This window comes from Anas platyrhynchos, chromosome Z, assembly GCF_047663525.1.
Source record: "Anas platyrhynchos isolate ZD024472 breed Pekin duck chromosome Z, IASCAAS_PekinDuck_T2T, whole genome shotgun sequence".
Lineage (NCBI taxonomy): Eukaryota > Metazoa > Chordata > Aves > Anseriformes > Anatidae > Anas > Anas platyrhynchos.
The window spans coordinates 84423326-84447273 of NC_092621.1; the positions used below are offsets into that span (position 1 = coordinate 84423326).

At 37.3% G+C, this 23948-nt stretch overlaps 1 protein-coding gene across 4 annotated transcripts in view; it reads right to left on the minus strand.

The window, feature by feature from the left end:
- Window positions 1-1945: 1945 nt before the first annotated feature.
- Window positions 1946-23948, minus strand: part of SKIC3 (SKI3 subunit of superkiller complex) — a 48650-nt gene continuing 26647 nt past the window's right edge. For 3 of the 4 annotated variants that reach the window (XM_038170112.2, XM_038170111.2, XM_038170110.2), the window contains 17 exons: window positions 23342-23416; window positions 22551-22692; window positions 21310-21403; window positions 20686-20763; window positions 19207-19331; window positions 18257-18380; window positions 16203-16421; window positions 15256-15328; window positions 14340-14393; window positions 14117-14228; window positions 12997-13125; window positions 12246-12367; window positions 10676-10831; window positions 7811-7963; window positions 5967-6097; window positions 4659-4782; window positions 1946-3145 (listed from right to left, as the gene is read on the minus strand). In XM_038170112.2, coding sequence (XP_038026040.2) covers window positions 3068-3145; window positions 4659-4782; window positions 5967-6097; window positions 7811-7963; window positions 10676-10831; window positions 12246-12367; window positions 12997-13125; window positions 14117-14228; window positions 14340-14393; window positions 15256-15328; window positions 16203-16421; window positions 18257-18380; window positions 19207-19331; window positions 20686-20763; window positions 21310-21403; window positions 22551-22692; window positions 23342-23416 — 1989 coding nt within the window. In that variant the 3' untranslated portion in view covers window positions 1946-3067. Of the gene's footprint in view, window positions 3146-4658; window positions 4783-5962; window positions 6098-7299; window positions 7399-7810; window positions 7964-10675; window positions 10832-12245; window positions 12368-12996; window positions 13126-14116; window positions 14229-14339; window positions 14394-15255; window positions 15329-16202; window positions 16422-18256; window positions 18381-19206; window positions 19332-20685; window positions 20764-21309; window positions 21404-22550; window positions 22693-23341; window positions 23417-23948 lie in introns of those variants that run through there. The other variant, XM_038170113.2, reaches the window with a different exon arrangement.

Consider the following 23948-nt stretch of genomic DNA (forward strand, 5'->3'; position numbering starts at 1 on the left):
TGGATGCAACTTTTCATTGTAAAGTTGTTAAAGTTGTATTTGTGCATCTTTAAAACAGTTCTCCAGTTTTATGTTTACATATTAAAATGATTAAGTGTTCTGAGATATGAAAGATGCTCATCAAAGCAAAACTTGCCTCTCACACAAAACTCTCTGAAAGAAAGAAGTAAACATCTGTGGCTTTGTTAAACTCTCAGGTTAGGCAAGACTACTTTAAATTAATGTAATTACCCACTGTACTTCACGATACCATTTTGAGAGAAACCTCAAGAGTTGAAAGGAAATCCAAACTAGCAAAAGAAATACAGAGAATTAAACAAATGAGAGACCCAAGTAAACAAAAACTCTCAGAAGCAAGCCCTTTTCCTCACATTCATGTAAAAAGAAGTGTAAGCATAAAAAATTCTTCATAACTGAAGTAATCAGAAGTTCTGCCTTGAGATTCAGTAGATCTCATTCCATTCTGCCTTCAGCATAAGACAACACAATAAAACTTAAGTATAATTTGGGTATGTTTTTTTGTTCCTTTACATTAGTAGCAGCCAAATGTATGGCATTCCAGTCAGTGAAATTCATAACCAGCTCTCAGTTCTTCATTTCCACAATGCTTATGTGCCTTTGTATAGTACTTTGAATTTTAAAGCTGAGCTCTACAATGGTAACAAACGGGCTGTCTCAACCCCCATGAATTCACCCATTTTTTCAGTGGTAGAGCACGCTTTCTGTGAGTACTGATTTTGTAGAGGCTGCACGCTATTGAGGAGAGCAAGATTTTTACCTCACATTGTTTCGTTTTACAGAAGCTTAATTTTAAACTCAAGTTCCCTGAATGCTTTTCATTGAGTAGGTGGTAGAGATATGTGGTGTGTTTTTTTTTTTTTCCCTACAGGGCATGTAATATACTTTTGGGCTGTTTCATTTTCTTGTTCAAAGAGTTCATCATTGATCACTGCAAAAGTCATTGACTTCATGGTCTTCTGAAGAAAAAAAACACTGACTTTTAATTTTATTTTTAATTTAAATACACAGATTATTCAGTTGATGGTTACTTAAGGCAGATTCTCTGGCCTGCTGTCTTTTGTTCTCCTAGGTGTTAGAATTGGTGCTTAGCATAGGCTCAAGTGGAAGCATTTCTGTCTAACACATTAAAAACAAGGGAAGGCAGCCACTTACTGCACTGTCATCAGGCTGGATACGATGGCTCTCCCACCACTACAGTAGGAGGCATAAATACCAAAACCATATACAAGGATATGAACTACAAGCTGTAAGAACCCCTCAAGGCTATTAATAGCAGAGAGCTAAAAAAAGTTACAGCTAGTTTTGAGAGTCACGAGTCTGGCTTTTCCAACATTCCCTTTTAATATTTGCAGTTAATGATAATTCTAGACTATGTGAGCAGGCTGTGAAGGCAACCACAATCTAAATTTATCAAAAAAAATCTTTTTAGAGTAAGGTATTTTGCATTGAGATGGGTGGGAGAACGAAAGTGTGGGAGACGAGCAGGGATTCTTGCCATTCAGAAAGCTCACCTCCACAAAGTAGAAAATCCAGCCTACTGAGCTTAGCTTTCTGGCTTAAAAATGACAGTGGCTCCTGATGACAGCCTGTGGCTCCCGCCTGCTTTCCATGCATCACTGTGCGTGACTGGATGCCAAGATGTTCTGGGTGGGAGCCTCAGTTATCCCTCACCCCAGCTCAGCATCCCGTTTTCTTTAAGCCAGATGCGAGTGGTCCTGAAAGCAGCTGTGAATTCAATCCAATCCCACTATTTCAGCAGCACATCGCATGCCTTGGAAGTGTCTGCTCTCCTCTCATATGGGATATTCACCATTCTAAGACTTTTCTAGACATAGTGTCATACAGAAATTATAAACTAGGAATGGACAGCTATCATGACTCTCTTGTCAACAGCTTGAAAATTGCTAATGGTAACACTAACAGATTAGAATCACTGCTTTATTTTTTTTTTTATTTTCATGTACATGAAGGCAAAATAACATCACGTATTAAGAACCACTGTCATGATTCATCCCATTAAGCAGTCAGCAGCAGAATTAACAAGACATAAATATAGCCTGTTATGCACAGTTATAAATATGACCCTGTCCCTGATGATCACAAGCTTATCTTGATGAGAACATTTACTCAAGCCTGCAGTCAAGGATACGCTGCTGCAATTAAGGTTAGCTAACAAAAAAACTTTTAAAAAAAAATGCATATAAACTGACACCACATATGAAATTCCAACTGGATTTGGGTCTCAACATCAAAACAAAATATATTGAAGGAATAGAGGCATTTTAAATTTGCGTATGTTTTATAATACTTGTGAGGGAAGAAAAGTTTGCTGCTAATTAGCTAGTAAGACTCCGTTCCACGAAAAAAGAAAAAGTAGAAACTTTTTCAACATTGCATCACTGCCAATGCAGTTAATATTATACGTCTCTGTGTGTAGCCAAGGGGTAAATAGAAGACAAGTAGACCCCATTGCAAGCAGTACTGACATCTTAGTGAGGAAGGAAACAAAAACAAAATTCAGGGTTTTCCCTTCAAGCCAAATGTGTTTTTGACATTCAGCCAACCTCTTTTCAGTGATTTGCAGGGATAGGACAAGGGGCAATGGCCACAAAATGGAGCACAGGCAGTTCCGCACCAACATGTGAAAGAACTTCTTCATGGTAAGGGTGACGGAGCACTGGGACAGGCTGCCCAGGGAGGCTGTGGAATCTCCTCCTCTAGAGATATGCAAGGGCCATCTGAACACCTACCTGGGCAGCCTGCTCTGGGAAACCTGCTTTGGCGGGGGGTTTGGACCCATGATCTCTGGAGGTCCCTTCCAAGCCCTACAATTCTGTTAATCTGTGATTTTATGGTGCGACCCATGTCAAAAAACAAACAAAAAAAACCCTTGAGTTCAAGAAAAAGTGAAACTAAGGATAAAGCTGCAGCTAGGGCAACAAGTTAAACTGGATACAAACGAATAAAAAAGTCCAAACCACATATACTCCTGAAGGATGGCCTGATTAAGTTGCTTGAAGAGATTTTCCACTTCAGATAGTACATACTAGGCACTTGATGACAATTTCGTGTTTAGTTCCAGAGCTCTAACATCTCCATTAGCTTTGGCATTTTCTACAAGTGCCTACAAGGAAATCAAACAATGAAAAATTGAGAATTTTCTAAGTTTAGTGTTGGTATATTTTACTGGAAATCTCAAATACATTTTAATTTCTGCTACCTAGCTTCCCTGAGAGATTTAAGTAACCCTTCAGTCCAGATAGGAAACATGAACATTACACATCAGCTTGCTTAAAACATTATTCACTTAAAAACAAACAAACAAACAAAAAAAAAACACTCTCTAGTTGCCCGTTAAACATGTAGTGACTTGCAATGCACTATAGTAACATCATTTGTTACTTGAGGCTGAAAGTGAGTTTGGTAAGTAAGTTCCCTGCTGGCAATGAAACAAGCAGAGCTGGTTGAGACCCATCTCTCTGCCAATGCACACTTGTTCCCTGCTAGAGCATTTATATAAATCTAAATTTGTCAAAAAGAAGCTTTCCATGCACCTACTTAAACAAAACTGCCAAGGTTTCCCTTTGCCTCTCCCACTTAAATTTAACCTTTCACCGTTTACTTTCCACATGTCATATTTGCAAACTTTTCTACTAGTTAAAACATCTCCCCTGACAGCCTAATGTTCACTGATCTTTATAAGCTTCTGGCACTTCTCTTGTAATCTAGTTACATTATACATATTTAAAATGATAAACATTACGTAGAATCAAATAAATATTAATTTTAGTCATTATTCATATTGTACTCACTGGTAGAGAGTACAGATGACTTTGCAGAAGCAAGTATAAGGAGATCATATCAGGATCATCCCAACTCATGATTTAATTTGTTTTCTTCTTAAATGAAGCTCTGTGTCTGTGTATGGATTTTTAGCAATGCCAAGCCTACTTAATGTTTGATCTTGTTAATGATTCAACATTTCACTGTTATCCAGAACAAAAGAGCCCATCAGCACAGTATACAGATTACTAAGAGAATGTTCTAAGCTTAAGTAAGCAAAGTGATTCCAATTACAAGCCAAATTTAACCACCTCCTTTTATATCAGTGTGGATTTCTGAAATTGACCAAATCAATTTGCAGAGCACTCTGAATAAAAAATAACGTACCATTTACTATGAGAAAAAAAAAAGGTACTATCACAGATATAATAAAAATTGTAAGTACAAAAAGCATAGCCTGCTACTGCTCATATCTTTTGGGTTAAGGCATACCACACTGTTCCAGACAGGCTTGAGGAAATCAGCATTCCTGATTGCATTATCACATTCAGGTAAAATTCTGTTAAAATGGTCCTCATATCTACTGAGAAGTCACTACCAGAACTTTCTAATTTGGATTAGAGTGAGATTTTACTGTTTGATTTTCATTAGTGTTGCAGGGAGGGAGAGAAGGCTTTTCAAGCAAACTGAATACAAATTGAGCTGTGTTTTGTCAGCATGGAATTCCTAAACACCACAACCTGTAGCACAGAAGAGCCACCACTTCCTTAGCTTCTCTCTACCCCACTTACAAGTTAAAAGCACAATACTCAATGGAAATCGATTGAATTTCTATATGAAGTGGACTGTCTTACATCTATTAATTCGTAATCATCTTTGGCATACAGATGCTGCAGGAGGTACCAGCGTGCCACTGACACTATGGATTCTGGATTCCCTGGTTGGTAGACCACTCTTTCCAACATCCGACGAGTCTCCCTGGAAGCATAACCAAAACAATCCAAATCAGCTGTAAAATTTCACTGACTAGATTGCATGTAACACACCAATATCTGACAGTAAGCAACAATAACCAGAAACAGCAGACGCTCTCTTGTTAAAGAGCTACAAAAATAAATCTTTTGGAAGACAGATGCTCCCGTGAGAAGCAGCTATTATGATGAGTCTTAATAATCCCAAAGAAATTTAATATTATACACAAATATATAATCCAGGCACTTACAAAACGTACTACAGTTCCTGTAAAACACAGGGGCAAGATGTGAAATTGCAGAAGAGAGGGATTTTTTTTTTTTTTTTTAATAGAGTACCACAAAGAGTTCTAAACCTTATTTGGCTGATACTACTTTCTAAAACTGCCAGCTAGTAGCTAACAAAGACGTTTTCTAAATTCATCACATTATTAGAAATGTGGCAAAAACTTGCAATTAAGTTTAAGGATACAGCATTCGCTTAGTGGTACACAATCAGATTTGGCTTTTGTTTTGAGAATTCTGTCCTTTATATCAAACATGATTTTCTATTATGTTGTGATTTAACAGACTGTTGAGAGGTTACATCTGTTTCTGTTTTGTTATTTGTAGTTAAGATGAATTTCTTGTTACAGGATTTGAAACATTTTGCCTGATTGATATATCACATGATCTCAACAATTGTTAACTAAGTGAATATTTGAAATTAAAATAAAACGGATTTTAATTGACTACACAAATTTCCAGTCTAATTTTATTATAAACAACAACTATCACTATCACATTAAACTGTCACCTTCCTAAAAGCTCACAGAGAAAGTAAGCCATCTCAGAACCTGGAGAATCTAGTTCATTAAAATTATCTATAAAAAACATCTAGAATTTTCCTGTTTTCCACAGCTTAACTAAAATATCTGTGAGAAAAACCTTGACTTAATAGCCAGGCTCATAAAGCTGTTTTTCTCTTTGTGTGAAGGTCATTTACAGTTTTTTGAGAAGAGAAGGAAGATTCTGCTGCTTTCAGTTCCCCACACTACTAACCTCCTCCACTCCCCCCTCCCTTTTAAAGTCACTTCAAGAATTAATTCCCGTTTTCAATTTTCTTTTAGGTCTTGGAGTTAGATCTAGGCATAATGACCACTTATACTTCTAGGCAGTGTATTCCATTTAAGCTTAAGAGATCACAAATACCTTGCTCCCATTTTGCGATTATACTGTAGTAGTGCTTGCAGGAGAGATGCCAAGGGGCAGGATGAGAGTTTCAAAGCTTCAGTTGTTGCCTCCTGAACCAAGGATGGCCAGTGCTCATCTGGGACATTAGCCTGTGATTTAAAAAAGAAAAGGGCTTCAGTGTAGCACGAAATGTAAGTCAGTGTTTGTTTGCAGCTCTCTACAGAGAAGGTTTAATTCAAACTGTTCTGAGTTACACAGAATGTTTGGCAAGTTAGTAGGAAACTTCATAAAAACACTGATTAGAAGAGCCTGGAAAAGTCAAATTAAGTTGACTTAGGCAAGCCTACATTCCACTTGCTTATGTATATGAAGAATCTTTTTGTTGTTTTTCTGTGTTTTTTTTTTTTGTTGTTGTTGTTTTTATTCACATGTGTTAGTAATGACTGTTTCGATCACAAACCCTTTGTTTGCTCTTCATCTTGTTAACCTTCACCCCATTAAAAAAACTATGTTAGAATATAGAATTCATTCCCAGAAAAGACTGGAGAATATAACATTTTACTAGAAGTAAAAACCATCTCCAAGATGTGAATTACCTAATAAAGCAACTATTGAGAAAGTTACTGTATCTTTTGGCTTAAGGAAACCTTACTATTGTCCAGATAGAATTCATACTACTGTGCTTGAAGGGGTGCCTAGGTTTTGACCAGGCTCTTGCACATTTCATTACGCCAGTACTGATTAGAGAGGCCTAATAGGAATCCATGCATCAACTGCTCTGCTCATGCAAACGTAGAGACGAGATGATGAGTTTCACTCTAATTATATTTTAAAATGAACTCGTATAGTATCATGCAATTTAGGCCAGTATCTAAAGAAGTAGTGTTAATTCAATTAAAGAGTACCTTGTGACCTATGCAGACATTTAGGAGACTTAAGAAATGGGAAACAGTATACTAGAAAAAGGGCAGAAAAATCATGGTAAGAAAAAATTCTGCCACTTGACAAATTCTGCTTTTGAAGCAGATGGCTTTTGAGAAAGGAATTGGTCTACTGTGATGGGGATTCTCTTTTCCCACCAGAAGCAACAGCTTTGCAGGTTTATCCTCGGTAAAGCTGCCTGTCTTTTCTTAAATAAGCACTCAGGGTGCTATGGGGTACCTTTGCCTGATTTTGGATAAGGCTGTTAGCTTGATTATCTGTTAAAATACATCAGAAAGCGTTAGCCAAAATCACAACAGTATCTACCTGTTATATCAGTTTGAAAGAAATCTGACAGTGCACTGCAAGTTTCTAGAGTGACAATGCCTAAAGAGAATGGACACTCTCCAAGGAACTGAGTTATGTTCACCTGGCCCCTCGGTGCAAGGAGTAAGTAGAACAATTTTCTTTATATCACAAGGTACACTTCCCTTAGATTGTCTTTATACTTCAAGGCAAGGCACCATATCTAGAAATGACCATAGAGCATACAGTTACTTAAAATCTGACCGAAGCCTCCAGGCACCAGTACAGGAAAAGCATTTATTAAAGCTAGTTATCTGAGCATACGGACAGAGATTTGAAGGGTACAGCATTTTTGATGATGGAACTGAATCTATTAGAGAACTAAGCTTTATTGAACAAGTTAGCCTGTTACGTACCAAGTGATTCTACTTGATTATTTCACAGCAACCTGTCTTACAAAGGAATATTCTATAAACAGCCCACTGCCCCTTGAAGTTTTATTTTATTCTCTAGTCAAGTTGTCACTCATAAAATGCTAAGTCATTTAAACAGGAGTTTCATTTAAAGACTGCAGAAGCCCTACATTACATCAACTCCTGTTACATCATGCAGTTATATAATTTTGATTATCCTACCATGCAGATTTCCAGTGCTAGCATAGCCAGCCTGAGCAGACTGGATAACTTCCCACTCCAGCTGCCCTGCTGTGACGCCAACTTCAGACTCTTTCTGTAACACATCTCTGCTCCAACCATCATTCCTTGGGACTGATATACTTTTGCCAGCCACTGAAAATACACAGACAAAAAAATCATTTAAGGAGCCAACAAAACATGCATCCCATTAGGCAATACAATTTATACAATTTGATGTTATTTTATTTAAATAAAAAAAAAAAAGAAAAGGAAAAAAAAGAGTGCCACAGTATAGCATTAGCTAAAACACTGCCACTCACCCCACCCTCATTCCACTGCACACTATCCTGCAGGAAAATGTAGCTTCCTGATGGCAGAGCCAGCAGTACATCTCACTATAGTAACTTCTGCCAGACATCTACATGTATGTCCAACTATCTGATAGCTGTCTTCATCTGGAGATTGCTCACAGATGAACAAACAACATGACTGGCTTTGTGGAAGTCTAGAAAGGCTAAAAGAGAAAAAAAGAATTGTGTTGTGCCTCGTTTCTAAAAATTCTGTAGAGGTTAACAGAGATTCCAGCACAACTGAGTAATTTCAGGAACATGAAAGATATTACACCGTGAGACTGAGCTCAGATAATGGGTGTATAACTTGCACTACAAAGCTTCTTTGCCTACCACAGTCATCCTGGAGGCACTACACAGGAAAAAGAAAGTAGAAAATAGGACCTGTGTGCAGAGTTTCACGCTCCTATGACCTGTTTCACCAGCTCTGGATTCACTCACAAAGAGAAGGAAAAAGATTCTAACTTTTCCCTTGTTAATGTTGTAACCATGTCACATTTTTCCAAGGAGAGACAGCCACAAGTTTGCAAATCCCTGACATATGCATGATATATATCAAAATGCATAAGGCACATTTAGAAGTATTATTTCCTGGATAACCAAGCAACCAAAGCAACTTCTTTTTTGAAAAGAGAATTATCCTGCTTTTAAGAAAAGGACTTTTGCTAGCTAATGACTGCCTAATATAAAAAGGGTCAAAATTCATAACCCTTTCTGATGCACAGAAGTCATTTATCAAAACAGATTTTTTAGTATGTTCCTTATTAGCACTAGTGAGATTATGAACCTTTGCCATCAAGCTGCAGGACTGCTCTGTTGAGTAATTCAGGTGCTCCACCCTCCCCCTAAAACCTTTCCTTGGGCTCACTGCTTCGCAGTTGAAGATACCTAGAGCACAAGATGCGAAGGAGAAGAGAACGCTCATGCAAGTGCACCATAGCAGACCTGCAAGACTAACTTTTCACTGTCTCGTTGGTAAGCCACAGCACAAGAAGAACAGCCGTCAGAACAGTAGCACAATACCCCTCCTAAATCCCAGAACAATCATTTAGACATACACCAAAAAACTTAAGCAAAAATCTAAGCTAATGGCCACTCTAATTTAGTAAAACTGTAGGACACTGTGATGTATACTTCTGAGTACGACAAAACATTTACCAAACTCTTAGGAAGTCTAGAGCCAGAATACATGAAAGCACAGAGCTATTCACTAGGAGCAGCTTTAGCAGTCGGGCAAGCTTCTTGAGAACTCTGTCCTAGCCCTGAGAAATATTTTCTTTAAGTGAAGACTGGAAAGATCTTATCCAGATGTATTTTATATATTCTATGACCTGGATTAAAACAAAACAAAAACCACATATATGTTTAGTTCACTTCCTTCACTTCCCTGCTTATAAGCAAGACAACACTTGGCTATGCAAGAGATGCCTCAAGAACTCCATTTTCAAAATTATTACTAAAATACTAGACAACATAATCGTGTCTTACATACCTGAGGATTTTACAAATCCCATCTGAATGAGTTCTGCAGTTCAGGAAGACAAAGTCTTACAAGACTAAGGAAAACATATCAAAAAAGCACCTTTCCACAAATGCTACTCTTAGGTTCCAGAAGGGAAGATGACCTGCAGCCTTGTAACAAGGGACATAGTGATCTCTATGGCAGCCTTGGCCTCATCTTCTAGGACTGAAATCATCTTTAGTGAAACTTTCTGGTAAGAAGCTTTTGCCTGTTCAACAGGCAGAGGGAGCACTGTATTTCCTGCACCTATGTGAAAACCTCTGAAAGTTCATGGAAACATGCTCCTAATATCAGTGAAGGAAGAGAGTAACTGTAACCAACAGCAACAGGTAAAAAAAAAAATATATATATATACATATATATACATACATATATATATACACACAAATATGCTGCATTGCCCGAAAGACATTTTGGCATGTTTCATAGTCTCCTCAGATTGTCTCATAGAAGCAGCGTATGAACTCAGTTAATAGCACCTTCATATTAACTAAAAATGACTTACTGCAATTGCATGAAAGGAAGTGAGCAAACACTGTTCTTAGGAGTGATTTCTATTCCTCCCAGTCTCAAACGACTTGAAAGTACGGTGACACTTGATGTCAGAAAATTATGGAACTCAAGAGAGAATAAGTAAGTGAGAACAATTTACCTGCATCTACTCTTATAGGCTATGAAATATTTTACTGTTTTCTCACAGTGCTAAGTCATACGACCCCAGAGACACAAGTGTCAGGTGTTTAATCTCTGGGTTTTTATTTCTGCCCCCATGTCTACTTGCTCTTTCTAACACTTGTCATTATTTCAACTATTAAAGGAAATCAACAAAGATACAGCTTTATAAAGAACTGAATACTAGCTATTTTCTGTGTTTCTTACTGTCAGAGGACAACAAAAAGCATTGAAACAAACTCTCACTCACTTAACATGGATACTCTCAGAGCTCACTGTAACAAGCAGTATAACAAAATCAGGGAGCCAATCCACACTTACTTGCCAGGCTGCAACTGAAGAACTGGTCATGACTGTTTTGTGAAGCTCCTCCAGGATGGTATCTGGAAGCTCTTTGTGAGACTGCAACAGCTGCTTACACTGAACTTGTCTCAAAAGCAAAAACAGAGCCGGGTGCTCAGGACAGCTCTTTAAACCCTAAAACCAGATGAAAGCAGAATGATCATTTAAAAATATCAGAAGATACTTTCTTTTTTGCCATTTGAGCCTTTACAAAAAAGAGCATTGAAAACATTCTCAAGATCCTTGCAACATGGCATTTTCCCCTACTCTGCAGAAAGAAGTGTTCCAGGAATTGACACATGGGAATAGAAACTTTTTTTCCTCTTACCCTTAAAATACATATGAAATCATTCCTAAATTTTGCATCCGTCTTACCATTAGAGGTTTCTGAAAGATAGATAAGTGGCAGACCTCTAGGCTCCAGTTTGGCTTGACAATCACTAGAAGTTTTGGGCTGATGGGGGAAAAAGTCTATCCCACAACTGAAGTGACCTCAAGAATGTTCAGTTTTTTGTTTAGTTTAGATTCTCTCAGATAGGGTTCTTTATTCTCATTGGAACAGAAGCACTTTACTAAACATTTCCTGCCTTAACAAGCTGGATCTTAGAAGAACACCCAGATTGCAGAGACTTTATGAAACAAAATAAAAGCTGTTAGTATTTGCTTCAATTTTTCTACCCAACAGCAAGTGTGGAATTAAGTTGCTTGTCTCAAATTCAGAGTGCAGTGCCTGACTTGTCATTCCCCGTTATATCACCTTCTGGAAATCCTAAGATCCAAAATGCTCAGTGAGAGCTAATGATACCAGAGAGTCTTTGGTTTCTACAGAAACTGCAGGCACTGACTCTCTTTTTCCTAAATTATTTAACTAACAAAAATAAGCAAAAATCACCATAATCTCTTCCTACTCCTTCCCCAGATACCACGTTGTATTTGTAGCAATATCCGACCCTTTTTTAATATTAGCAAGGTCCGTAGACATGATATCCAGAAGAGGAAAACACCACCACCCCAAGCACATTTAGGGGAAAATACTTTCCTGTCTCTTAAAAATATCAGCATGTTCACTGAATCTCATTTTTAGGAACTAATTCCCTTCCCCACCAGTATAGAAGTGCTATAAGCAAGGAAGACATCTGCAAAGGATTAGCCACTTTCCTAAGTGAAAGTCAAGCACGTCTGCTGCTGAGTCCAATTACTATTTTGTTAATCTTTTGCAAACTTCTTATATACACACTTGAAGGCTGTTAACACAACAGTCCCCTTCTCCAGTTGTGTTGCCTCAAGATTTTTCCTTTTAATAATTAAACTTGCAGCATCCACTTGTGGATCTGAAATTGACTACCAATGTAACTTAACCATGGATCAGAAGACAGTTAAGTCCCCTGAAAGTCTCCTGAGTGGATTTCTTGTCTTTTATCTCTCTAATGCTTCGCTTAACTCGAAGTTAATATTTAAGGGCAGAACAAGTTTCATCGCCCAATACATTCATCATGCAATGATTTCTATACACCTCTTTTCACATTCTGACAGTATGCTGCTGTCGTACCTTGTTACAAAGTGCTTCAGCTTCTGAGATTCTACCAGTCTCCTCTAAACTGGTGATAGCTTGACATAGAGACCAATCTTCAAGAGTCTGGATATAATTACGTGGAAGGTTACTTTCTCCAGCTGCAAAAGCACATAGAACACTAAACTGAGTTACTGTACACTCTGTAGTGCCCTACCACGTCACATGTAAGGGAGAATGACCTAGTAAGGGAGAATTTCTAGGAGTATTGGACTGACATCGCTTCCTTCATTCGTGAGAGTATTAAGAGATGATATGATTGAAAACAAGAGGATAGAACAACAAATTCACCCTTTGAGTTAAAGGTTTGAAAATAATTGATTTAATTCCAGTTTTCAAAACACTATGGATATTAAGCAAGGCAGGCCTATTAATTGAGGTTATCACTCTGCTGGAAAAGTTACAGAGCTCATTGAATACTTCAGCCTTTTCTTGTGAACAGTGTCCCTTTGCTCATCTCAGAGTTCAGAAGTACTATTTAAAAAAATAAAATAAAATTTGAGGCTCTGGATGAAAATGCAAGCTACAATTAATTAATTAACACTAGCTCTACATTAGGATTTAGTATTTTTATAGGAAAAAATACAGCTGCAACTTAAATTACTACTAAGCAATTCATATCGTGTATGCACACTTCTGAAATTCAGGATAGTATTGCAAGGTTAGAACACTTCAATTATATTTATTTTTTCTTTTTTTTTTTTTTTTAATAAAAAGTTTTGTATCTTACTTTTGGCTGAAATTGTAGATACCAGTGTCATCTCTAGACCTGTTCGCTTTGGCTGAGTGTTGTTTAGACAGACAACAGTGTTCTCAGTGTGACAGGCTGCCATTAGCACTGCCCATGCAGCGGGGTTATCTAGGAGAAAACAATGGTTAAAGGCAACTCGTGCCCATTCTAAATAGTCCAGTAGTTCATTTAGAATGATTAAGCATAAAAACATAGCCATCAATGGAACCACATACAGTAAATAAAGGTAAGGAGAACAAGGCAAGCAATCCAATCAGACACACATCAGCTTAGCCCAAGGCAGTAGACAAGTATTTGCATCTAACAAGTAAGCTTTTACAAATCTTAAGGCAAAAATGCCATTTCTAAAGCCAACAAACGTATTTTTCATATGGACACTAGTGTGTTTAATTCCAGTGACACACACTAACCTTGACTATTGTTTAGTGCCACATAAGAGAGACAGAATAAATCTCACGATGTCATCCGCAGCTTCCATTCACACAGACTCATTCTAGTTCAACCACCAGCATGCAAGTTATGGTGATCACAGATAGATGCCTACTTCTACTGTCAGTTAAAACAAGCTCAGCACTAGCTTGAATTAGCCCAGTCAAGAACACCTATAACTCTAAGAGTCTGGTCTCTGTCCAGATTTACACTTTATACATTTAATGAAGATCACCATTTAGAAATAGGTGAACAGCTGCCTACAGTTTATAACCAGCATACTGTAATAGAAAATTTCGGATTCTAATTCTCAAGATAGATGAGTAAGTCTCCTCTGCTTGGTGTGGCATACTGCCCCGAGGGAACAAGTATTTTACTTTTTTCTTACATATAAAATAATACTTATCTCTTCTCCTCCTGAGGAAGTAACAAATTGCTCATGTTTTCAGAACAGGCCATGAAACTCAGGGATTTTTTCCCCATCTGGTTGAATTCACCAAGCCTGAACTTACAATGACAGCTAAAATTTCCATTCAAGGTGTTCTCCCCAAAACACAGACAGGCAAAACAAAATAACAGAATGACCCAAGAAAAGCAAATACTTTGTTAGCACAACAATTTTGTTTCTGATTAGTACAAAAATCACTAGCACATTTGAGAACACAGTCACCTGGACAGAGGTGGATTGCCTTCTGAATACTCTTCAGAGGATTTTCGTTCTGATCTTTTAACATGTGATATCCTGCTGCCAACTGATTCACTGCAACATTTAGTAGGGCTTCCTACAAAATACAACATAAGAGTGACTTAACACTACATGTAAGTGATCAGATGGACTTCATTTTAGGATTGTTTAATGGAATTATAAAGTCTGCATTTTAGGGGAGACGAACCTTTCCATATCTTGAATCAAGTGCATGTGCAATGTTTCCTGCCATGGCTCCACCCTGCAACATAAAAAGGAAAAAAAAAAGAAAAACAACAAGGTTATATGATTAAGAAACATTACAAAATCTGTGAGGCAAGATCTTTTTGTCTGTATTGATCAGAAATATAAAGTTTTCACAATGAAATATTTTCCTTTCCTACAGACAAATCTCTTCATAGAGAATTATGAAGAGATATTCAAGATCAGAACTTATCCACACCTTGTGTTTGTAAATTAAAGTTTCACAGAGACAGGAATTTGTTTCAGGTGCCATTTCTATTTACAGAATCACAGAATTTCTAGGTTGGAAGAGACCTCAAGATCACCGAGTCCAACCTCTGACCTAACATTAACAGTCCCCACTAAACCAAATCCCTAAGCTCTACATCTAAACGTCTTTTATATATTTGACATACATTAAGGGAATGAGTGTTTATTTGGAGAAGAGCTACCAGTAAGTACAAAAGCAACAAAGAAATACTGGGTAATTAAATAAGTAAAGTTGAGTACAGTAACAAAATTCAACATATATAAAACCTTTTAAAAAGATGTATATTATATACAAACATAAAAAATCCTTTTATATAAATTACATACATTTAGTACAATCATCTTGACGAAATACTTCTGGTAGATTTAGTCTATTTCAAGAAGATAAACGTTCACCACGCCGTTAAGGACACAAATAATTGGATAAGTAATTTGTTCAGCATGTACCTGTGCACTGCTCAAAATGTATTTATATTTAAAGTTTTCATGTTAACTACTGAATGCACATGTACTGAAGCATGGTGTGTTTACGCTTTTTTCTTCAGATACGAAACAACACATAGTACACCCAGGTTATAAACAGTACAGACTTATTACAGCAATGCACTTACTTCTGTCTTCTGTAATGCATACAGTGGAACTAGCCGAGACAAAAGAGACCAAAGAGCGGGATTATCAGGGTTACTGGGAAAACAAACAAACAAACAAAAAAAAAAACAAGCATATTAGATTTTCTGGTTTAGAAATGAATCCAGTCTTCTGTGACTTTGTAGGCAGCTGCTGTAAATACCAAACAGATCTTTTGTTTTTAGAAAGAAGTTCAGTTGTTGCACAAGTGTAGTTGTAAATAGATGTGTCTAGTGATTTAAAACAAACAAACAACTCTTGTATTATACTACTGGCTAAAGAAAAAAGCATATAATATGCAAATTGATATTCATGGGAAGAAAATGGACAAACTCAAAGACTACAGGTTTGGTTCTTCTAGTCTGAGGAACAAGGAATTTTAACTGTAGTTTTGGGGAAAAACATTGTTTGAAGCATAGCTTATGAAATCACCTTGAAGAGTTTAAGGTGTGGCTTGTTTAAAGGCAATAATTAAAATTTCCCCTTCCCATAATGCCTACGTTACTTAAAACACTTTTAAACTCAGACTTCTATTTAAGGGAATGAACTGCTTCAGCTGCTGCTGTTAAATATTAAATAAAAGCCCTAAAGATTTTCTTAGTTGAAAGACCTGGTAATCAAAATGAAGAATACTTTTATAGCATAGTGAACTGCTCTGACTACCAAAGAAGCCACCAAAACAAAAACAGAAAAAAAACAAACACATACAAGCCATGAAATTTTTGCCACTTGATACTTTAAGTAAGACAGAATAAAGCAAACTTCTGTCTGCTGATTCTACAATCTTAAATGAGCCACTTTCATGCCACTTTCTTGTTCGAAAAACTTTCTTTTTTTAAGAGAAGAATGTTGCAAATAAGTTTTGCTTACTTATCAGTATCAATAAAGCAACACATTTACAAGGCAATCTAAATATTAACAAAATACATACCTATGTATTGCTTTTGAGACTTCTCTCTGGACTGCCATGTTTCTACCTTGTAATGCATAAACAGCAGATGCAATAAGGCACCTTTCATAAATCCCATCTTTTCCTTTCTCGTGCTTCAGTAATTCTTTTAAGGCTGCTGTCGCAAGTGTAACATCCTGCTTTACCAGTCCTAGTGTGCACAAAGCCTTTAGACTTTCTGTACTAGGTTCCTTTAATGAGCTGTTGAATCAGAGGGAGAGGAGACATTATTTTGGAGCAGAAATTAAATTTACCATCAATGCTACAGTACTTGATGCTTTTGAGTCCTCTTGCTCCCATGCATCACCTACGATATGCTGAATTAACACTAAGAGATGCTGGAACAAGCTAGACCAGTAAATTTGAGATATCAAGATACAGAAAGTGGTTGTGTTCTATTTCAGGTAGTGTGCTACACTCAGTAGTTATTAGTTATAACTACTTGGCAAGGCTCCACCACATTAGGTACCCTTTAGTAGCACCCATAAAAGGAATGGCAAAAGAATGTCTAACACTGAAACCTATTTACTTTTCCTGAAGACACCTGTACTTCTAACTCATGTAATAAGTGAGTTGCAGTGTGCCTATTTCCAACTTTGCAACAGAAATGCAGGAAGGAAAAAGACAGAAATGAGCCTGCTGCATAGAACTGGTCTTTCAATTTGGCTGTTCTGAGAAATTAAAGCTTGTTTACATCAAGATTTCTTCCAACTTAGTTTACTTGAAGCATGCTCTTTCTACCATGAATTAGTTTTAGTATCAGTATTAAGTTATGCTATTCTGTTCATTACGAGAAAGAGTTTAACCTCATCTCAACAGTACTCCCAGCTTTATTGGAGACCTACTAGCCACAGTGAATGACTTTTTTTCTGCAAATTATATAGAACAGGTGGAGAACTCTCAATTCAAATTAATCCCCAGAACTTTGACTTTGCATAATACACACAGCTCATTACAAACAACCAAAATCAAATACGTTAAGTGATGTACTAATTGAAGCTATTCTTACAAGAAAAGCAATTCAATAAATGACCATACAAAATAAAAGGAGGCAAAAAAAAAAGACCAGAATAGGGCATGGCAACAGAAATTTGGAGTTACTTAATTGTCATGTCCTATACACAACTGCAGAATGAAATGCTGCCTACCTTCACTTATCAGGTGACCACAATAAGGTTCTTAATCAAGCTTTTTTGGAATAATTTTTATAAATAATAATCTTTAGATAAATAATCTTTAACTATTAACTAATCTTACATAATTTCTGCATTTGAAAGAAATACAAGAATGCAAACATCCTGTTCTATATTTCGTTTTCAGTTCCTGGCAAAAAAGAAATTCCACCAGCTGTTACATGCAACCTTGAATAGGCAACACCGAGCACGTCAGCTGGTGGAAGGGCACAGCTCTCCCATGAGTAAGAAGAGTTACTCTATCGCACTAGCTACAGACATACTCACTACCAAAATCTCTGTGCTAAACTTACAAAGAAAGAAGAAAAAGGAATCTTCTTGCTCAGTGACCTACCTAGGCCCTTCAAGTTCCCCTGCACAAATTCCTACTAACAAAGACCTATGATTAGAATGTACAGGCCTCTTTTCTTCTAATTAAAACTCACTGTATAAACTTGCAACATTGTGCTTCAGATTTAGATCTGAACATATTCACTGTAGTGTTACTTTTCTAAAGTATTTTCTACTTTTTTATTATTATTTTAAACACAAATGACTACCACCATATAGGAAATTCTCACTGTTGTTGTTAAGGACAAAAATAGAACTCTGCAGTGATTAATAGGATGTACCAGCTCCCCAGCTAATTAGTTTGCTAACTCATCAGTTACTCAGGCTTCAGCGTAGTCATGAATCTTCACTATTTCAGTAACTTCACGAGTCTTCTGGCAAGATGGGGACTGTACAGCCATTACTGAAATTCTCTGTTGACCGAGTTGATCCTGAGGCCCCCAACAAAAGTGACTTTTCAGTTTTAGAAGTACAATAAAGCGTCATATACTGATTGTTATTCCCTCCATTCACCATTTAAACAGTAGTGTCTTTGCAGCATCCACTTTGTTCTGCTTATACTCTATTATTGCCAAGGCAGTCAGGATATGTGCTTTATCTTGTTCAGACTCGGCAACGGACAGGGCTTTCTCATAGGCTGTTAAAAAAAAAAAAAGACTTAGTATTGAAGAAGGGAAGGAAATACATTGCTCATAAAGCCTCTGGAAAGGCATAATATTAATACATACACACACAAACAAGGCACTTTGGTTTCAGGTTCACTACATTTTCATGCCTCACATCATACTGCAGAACACACAACTAAGACATTATAAAGCAAATGTAGGTTGGAAAATGCCAGGGTTATTTACAGCCTGTTTAATATGTAGCAAATGGAAATAAATCTGAGAAGTAGTGCAGGGATATCTAGAGAAAAAGGCTTAATAAGTACAGTTTAAAGATTCTCCTATGACAGTATATTTATGAAATAGTATTTGAGATGGGCAGACAACTCCAATCAAAAACAAGAGTTCTTTACAATGCTGAGCTGGCTGCTCTACTGTGAGTGCTTACACTTCCACACTGATAATTCAGTACACCTCTTTGTGAAGTCTCACATCTCGGCAGTGTAGAACATGACAATATGGCACTTACACGTATTACTAAAGCTAAAGTGTTTTGTACACTATATTAATCTCCTACCCAGAAATGATTTTCCCAAGAAAGCCATTAGTAAGAGATAGTGAGAGAAGCTAAGAGCACAAGAGGTTAATGAACAAGAATTAAACATTATAAAAATGTAGCCTTCCTTAGTACATTTGAATAGCTCTAGCACTCAACAGCTAAATGATTAAAATAGCTACAGAATTTGTAGTTGTACATTGGGACTGAAAGAGTGAAATAATCTCAACCACAGCTAGGTTGGTTAGACGAATAAACTTTGTCATTCTAAGTGTGGTACTGTGACTTAGGCAGATGTTTACCTTTAATACTTTCTTGTAAGAGTCCTTTTTTGAAGTAGGCTAATGCTATCCCCACAATGCTATCAAAATCAGTTAGAGGTATTGATGAATAAACCTCAATGGCTTTATCACATTCACCAATGGCACTGTGGAAAAAAAAACACAACTATTGTTAGTATGAAGGATGTAGCAAGAACTGTTAGAATTAAGAAAAGCTGTCCATGCAGCTGAGAATCCTGTTTTGAACAGCAGTTGTAAGCACACATCTGGAAAAGTGCAGCACTACGACAAGAATTTGCAATATTTCTTACCCTCCTCCTGTTACAGCAGTTCCTCTTTCCAACTACCTCTTGCATGAAAAATAGTTGGTGGGGAAAATGTGCAGGATAGCTATATGTAAAGATGTAGCTTAACTGTCAGCACAATGGAATAGGGAAGGGGAGTAGGAAAATTGCAAAGGTGAAAAAACAAGAGAAAAATCAAATCAAAGCATGCACATGCACAGACAGGCAAGTGTACGTGCACAAACAGATATAGAATTCTTGTTCTATGGAACACTATGGAAGAAATTATGCACTTCCACTATGGAAGAAATTATGCAGGGAGATATTATTAGAACTAGTTATTAGTTATTGAACTGTTAGTCTTGTGTAAGTTGCACACAGGAATCACCATGCATACAGTGTGGATCTGAGACTACGGAAAACTGAAGAGCTGCTTCTGAAATCTCTGAAATTTAAGAACGAATTATTACATTATCACAGCCTAGGCATTACAGTTACATGCACAGAAAATTAAGAATACATTAATGTTTCCCTATAGCATTGACAAAATCTAATAAGCAAAACTTGAGCCATCTTACATCAAAGAAGAGTTTGTAAGTCTTCATCTATTAACACTGGTGCCCTGCCTTCCATCAGAACTCAAAGCAAATCATGAGGTCTTTTCCAACCTTAGTGATTCTATGATTCCATTAAGGGAACTCAATTGCGTGTAGAGTTGCAGCAGAAAGGGTCAGCAGCAGAAAGGTCACATGCATACAATATCCTAACCATGCGTGTTTAAATTCATACAAGTGAACACAAATTCAAAGGGCAGGTAGAAAGGACTTCTAATAAACCTTACAGCAGCTACCTTATTCAAACTACACATACCTGAATCCAAAGTGTGGAGATCCTAAAAAACAATTTACCCTGGAGACTGTACAGCTACACTGTTTAGACTCTATTTAAGGATCAAACTGAGTTCAAGGGAATCACTGATCTGTTATAAACTGCCAAGAGGTAGTGCAATTCCTCTAATTTGTTTTTGATATAGTACCCATTTCTGGAGAACATACAGAGTTCAGTCAGACTTGTCTACAATTAAGAATGATATTTAATAAATTATTTTCTCTGTTGACCTTTCGCCATTTGGCCTCGCACAAGTTTTTCACCACTGCATTCACTACATCCAAAGCTGAAGCTAGGGGCTGGGATAAGTATGTCAACAAACACTTACCACAGTGATCTGCCATAGTTTTGCATAGCTATATTATATTTCTCAGTATCCTCAGAGTTTTTCAGTAATGAAGCGGCCCTTAAAATAACCACAATTAAGAGTAATTATCATAGGACTATAACACAAGTATTCTGACATTAGTTTTCAGAGCAGAATGGACAAGTGTTTTACACAGAAATCTTTTTATGCATAAGCACAGAAAGCACAGAGACAATCTTACAAAGTTTAATGAATCACCAAACATGCTCTCCAAATGTGGTTTCTTTCACCACCCTCCTCTACCATTTGAAAAGAAAAAAAACCCTAACATTAATCAGTATAGAGACCAAAACAAAACAAAACAAAAAAAACAAACACAAAAAAAGAGAGATGCCATACACTGAATTAGCTAAACGTCCTAGTAAGATGCTCAGCCTTGCAATGACTTTATTCTTCCTTGTTACTTGTGTTCTACATTTCCAAACTTGATTTAAGAACATCCTCCCCTCCCCCTTGCAGTACAGTTAGTTGAAATGTACTGCTGAGTACATTGAAAATAAGGTTTACTGCAAGAAAAGAAAAGCCTTTATAGAAAAAGAGGACAAGGAGCTTCTATCAGTAAACATTCCAGTACGTATAACTCACCTCTCATAAGCATCTTTGGCCTGCCTTTTTAGATCCATATACTCACTCAAGTAACCAAGCATCGTGAAAGCAGATGCATCATCTGGATTTCTTTCTAGAAAATCAGAATTGACAATACAGGAGAATGTAATCAGAAAGAGCTGTGAAAAGTAGTAGAAAAAACACTGCTACATTGATGCTACAGTACACACACACACACGCATATATAAAGCACTTTGCCAAGTGCTTCTGTCAGTTGCTCTCTGGAATTATTTGACAGGCTGCAAACAAAGAAGAGATACTAAGACCACAACATGACATCAGGCTAGCTCGAAAGTGTTTCAACTCTTATGACACGGTATTGATGCATCCAATATATTTTATTTTGTTAAGCTCACTGTGTTTCAGCTCACTGTGGTTTGTGGTGTCTTTTTTTTTTTGGTAATGAAATATTAAATTACTCAGCTTGTACTGACTCTAGTAAGATACTAGCAGAACCTTACGGTTTATTTCTTTTCACTACTACAACATTGAAAGGCTTGTCAATAGCTACAGTTGTCATCTCAGTTCTAACAGTTTTTCCTAGACCAGAAAGGGGAACATAGGCCTTTCTTGAAATCTGCTTAGGGATTTTACAAATGCCTCCTCACGCTTACTTCATTTTAAGTGCTTGTAACTTAGTTTGTAGCTCTAAAAATACCAGCAATGGACATATTTAGTCCAAGGATATATTTACAGTAAGAAAATCCACACTTGCTCCATCCACCTTCTGGGCTAAATATACACAAGCTTACCACAACATGGAGGCCATGCTGTCTTGAAACCATGCCCAAGAAAGTCTTCTGTCTCTTACTGAAGCTTAACACTATTGTGTGCTTCAGGTTATGAAGTTTTACAGCATCCACAAACAGCCTAACATCTAGCACACGGGCAAAAAAGCTAGCACCTATCTGCACAGACATAGAGATATACTCAAGTGAAGTCAGATACCAGACACCTGATGGCAAGTATAACAAGGCTCTGGTCCTCACTGTGCTCAGTTTCTGAAACGAAGTCTGGTGGAATGATAGAACTCATACCTATTTTGTTCCGGTGCATTAATAAAAAATCAGTAACCAATTAACCTCATTTTGTCTGCTTAATTTACAACATAAAAGCTTAGTCCAGCTGAATCACTCTGTGCCAGACCTTATACAGAAGTAGACATTTAACACATCTCTTAGTCAGGCTTGGCAATTCAGAGAGGTATCTACGTTACCTACCTGTATATTTGGTCATTACCACCTGAGCTGCTGGAATAGCATTCATTTGAACAATGTTGTACTGATACACCTCAGTATTTCTGTTGCTTTTATCCTGCAGTGTTGAACAAACCCAGTGGGCATAGCCTTTTGCTCCCTCAGTCTCAGGAAATAAAAAACACACAAATTGAGAGTCATTAAACCTGCTCTAGTAACACTGAAATGCTTAAAGATCATAGTAATTCTTTGTTTTAACACAATGTTGGCTAAAAGTCTACATAACTGTTAAGCAGTACAATAAAAGACTGAACTGGATTGCTGCAAACAAAATTTGTCCTTCGGGCAAAAAGAACTCTCATATTTACGTATCACTTATGACACACTGGAGAGATGACAAATAAGAAAAGTTTAAGACAATGTAAAGTCCTCCACTTTCTTAGGACCCTGGCAGTATCCCGGGTCTTTCTGGCAGTATCTGCCAGTATACTGGCAGTATTCTTTCCTGTTTTTGTGTCCAATTTATGCCTTTGATCTCTGTCCAGTTCTGTGGAACATCAAGAAATTTTTTTTCACAACTTATGGAGCAGAGTTCTTGGACCACTGGGACTAAAGCACTTAACAAAATAACTGCTTGCCATTTAGTGCCAGCACAGGCCAGGAACACCAACATGGAATTCAGACAATCCCATTTGGAACAAGACTCTAGTTGTCCCATCATTAAAGAAACCTATTTAAAAAAAAAAATACATCACCTAACTAGACATACGATTAGACATAAAGAATCTTCAGTACAATATAACTGTTACACTTACATGCATACTAAGTTCAGTTGTATGCCTGAAGAGATCCATAGTATCATAGCTGCCAACTTTTTCCGCAACAAGAGCCTACAGAGAAGCAAAGGTTCCTGTGGTCAGGTACTTAAGAAACGATGACATTGACAAGAGCCTCGGTACACATTACTTCTGGCACATCTTAGGTAATTAACATGAAAATAATTTATATTCTCATGCTCTTGAAGAAATTCTATGCTGCTCTCTTGAGACTCCACCTGAAAGACTGCATCCAGCTCTAGGGCCCCAGGATAAGGACATGTACCTGTTGAAGAGGGCCCAGAGGAGGCCACAACAATGACCAAAGGGCTGGAGCAACTCTCCTACGAAGAGAAACTGAGAGAGTAGGGGTTGTTCAGCCTGGAGAAAAGAAGGCTCCAGGGAGAGCTTACAGCAGCCTGCCAGTACCTAAATGGATCTACAGAAAAGCTGTGGAGGGTCTCTGTAAGGGGGTGTAGGGACAAGACAAAGGGTTATGGCATTAATCTAAAAGAGGGTAGATTTAAATTAGATGTAAGGAAGAAATTCTTTAATAGAGACTGGTGATGCAGTGGACTGGGTTTCCCAGAGAAGCTGCTGATGCACC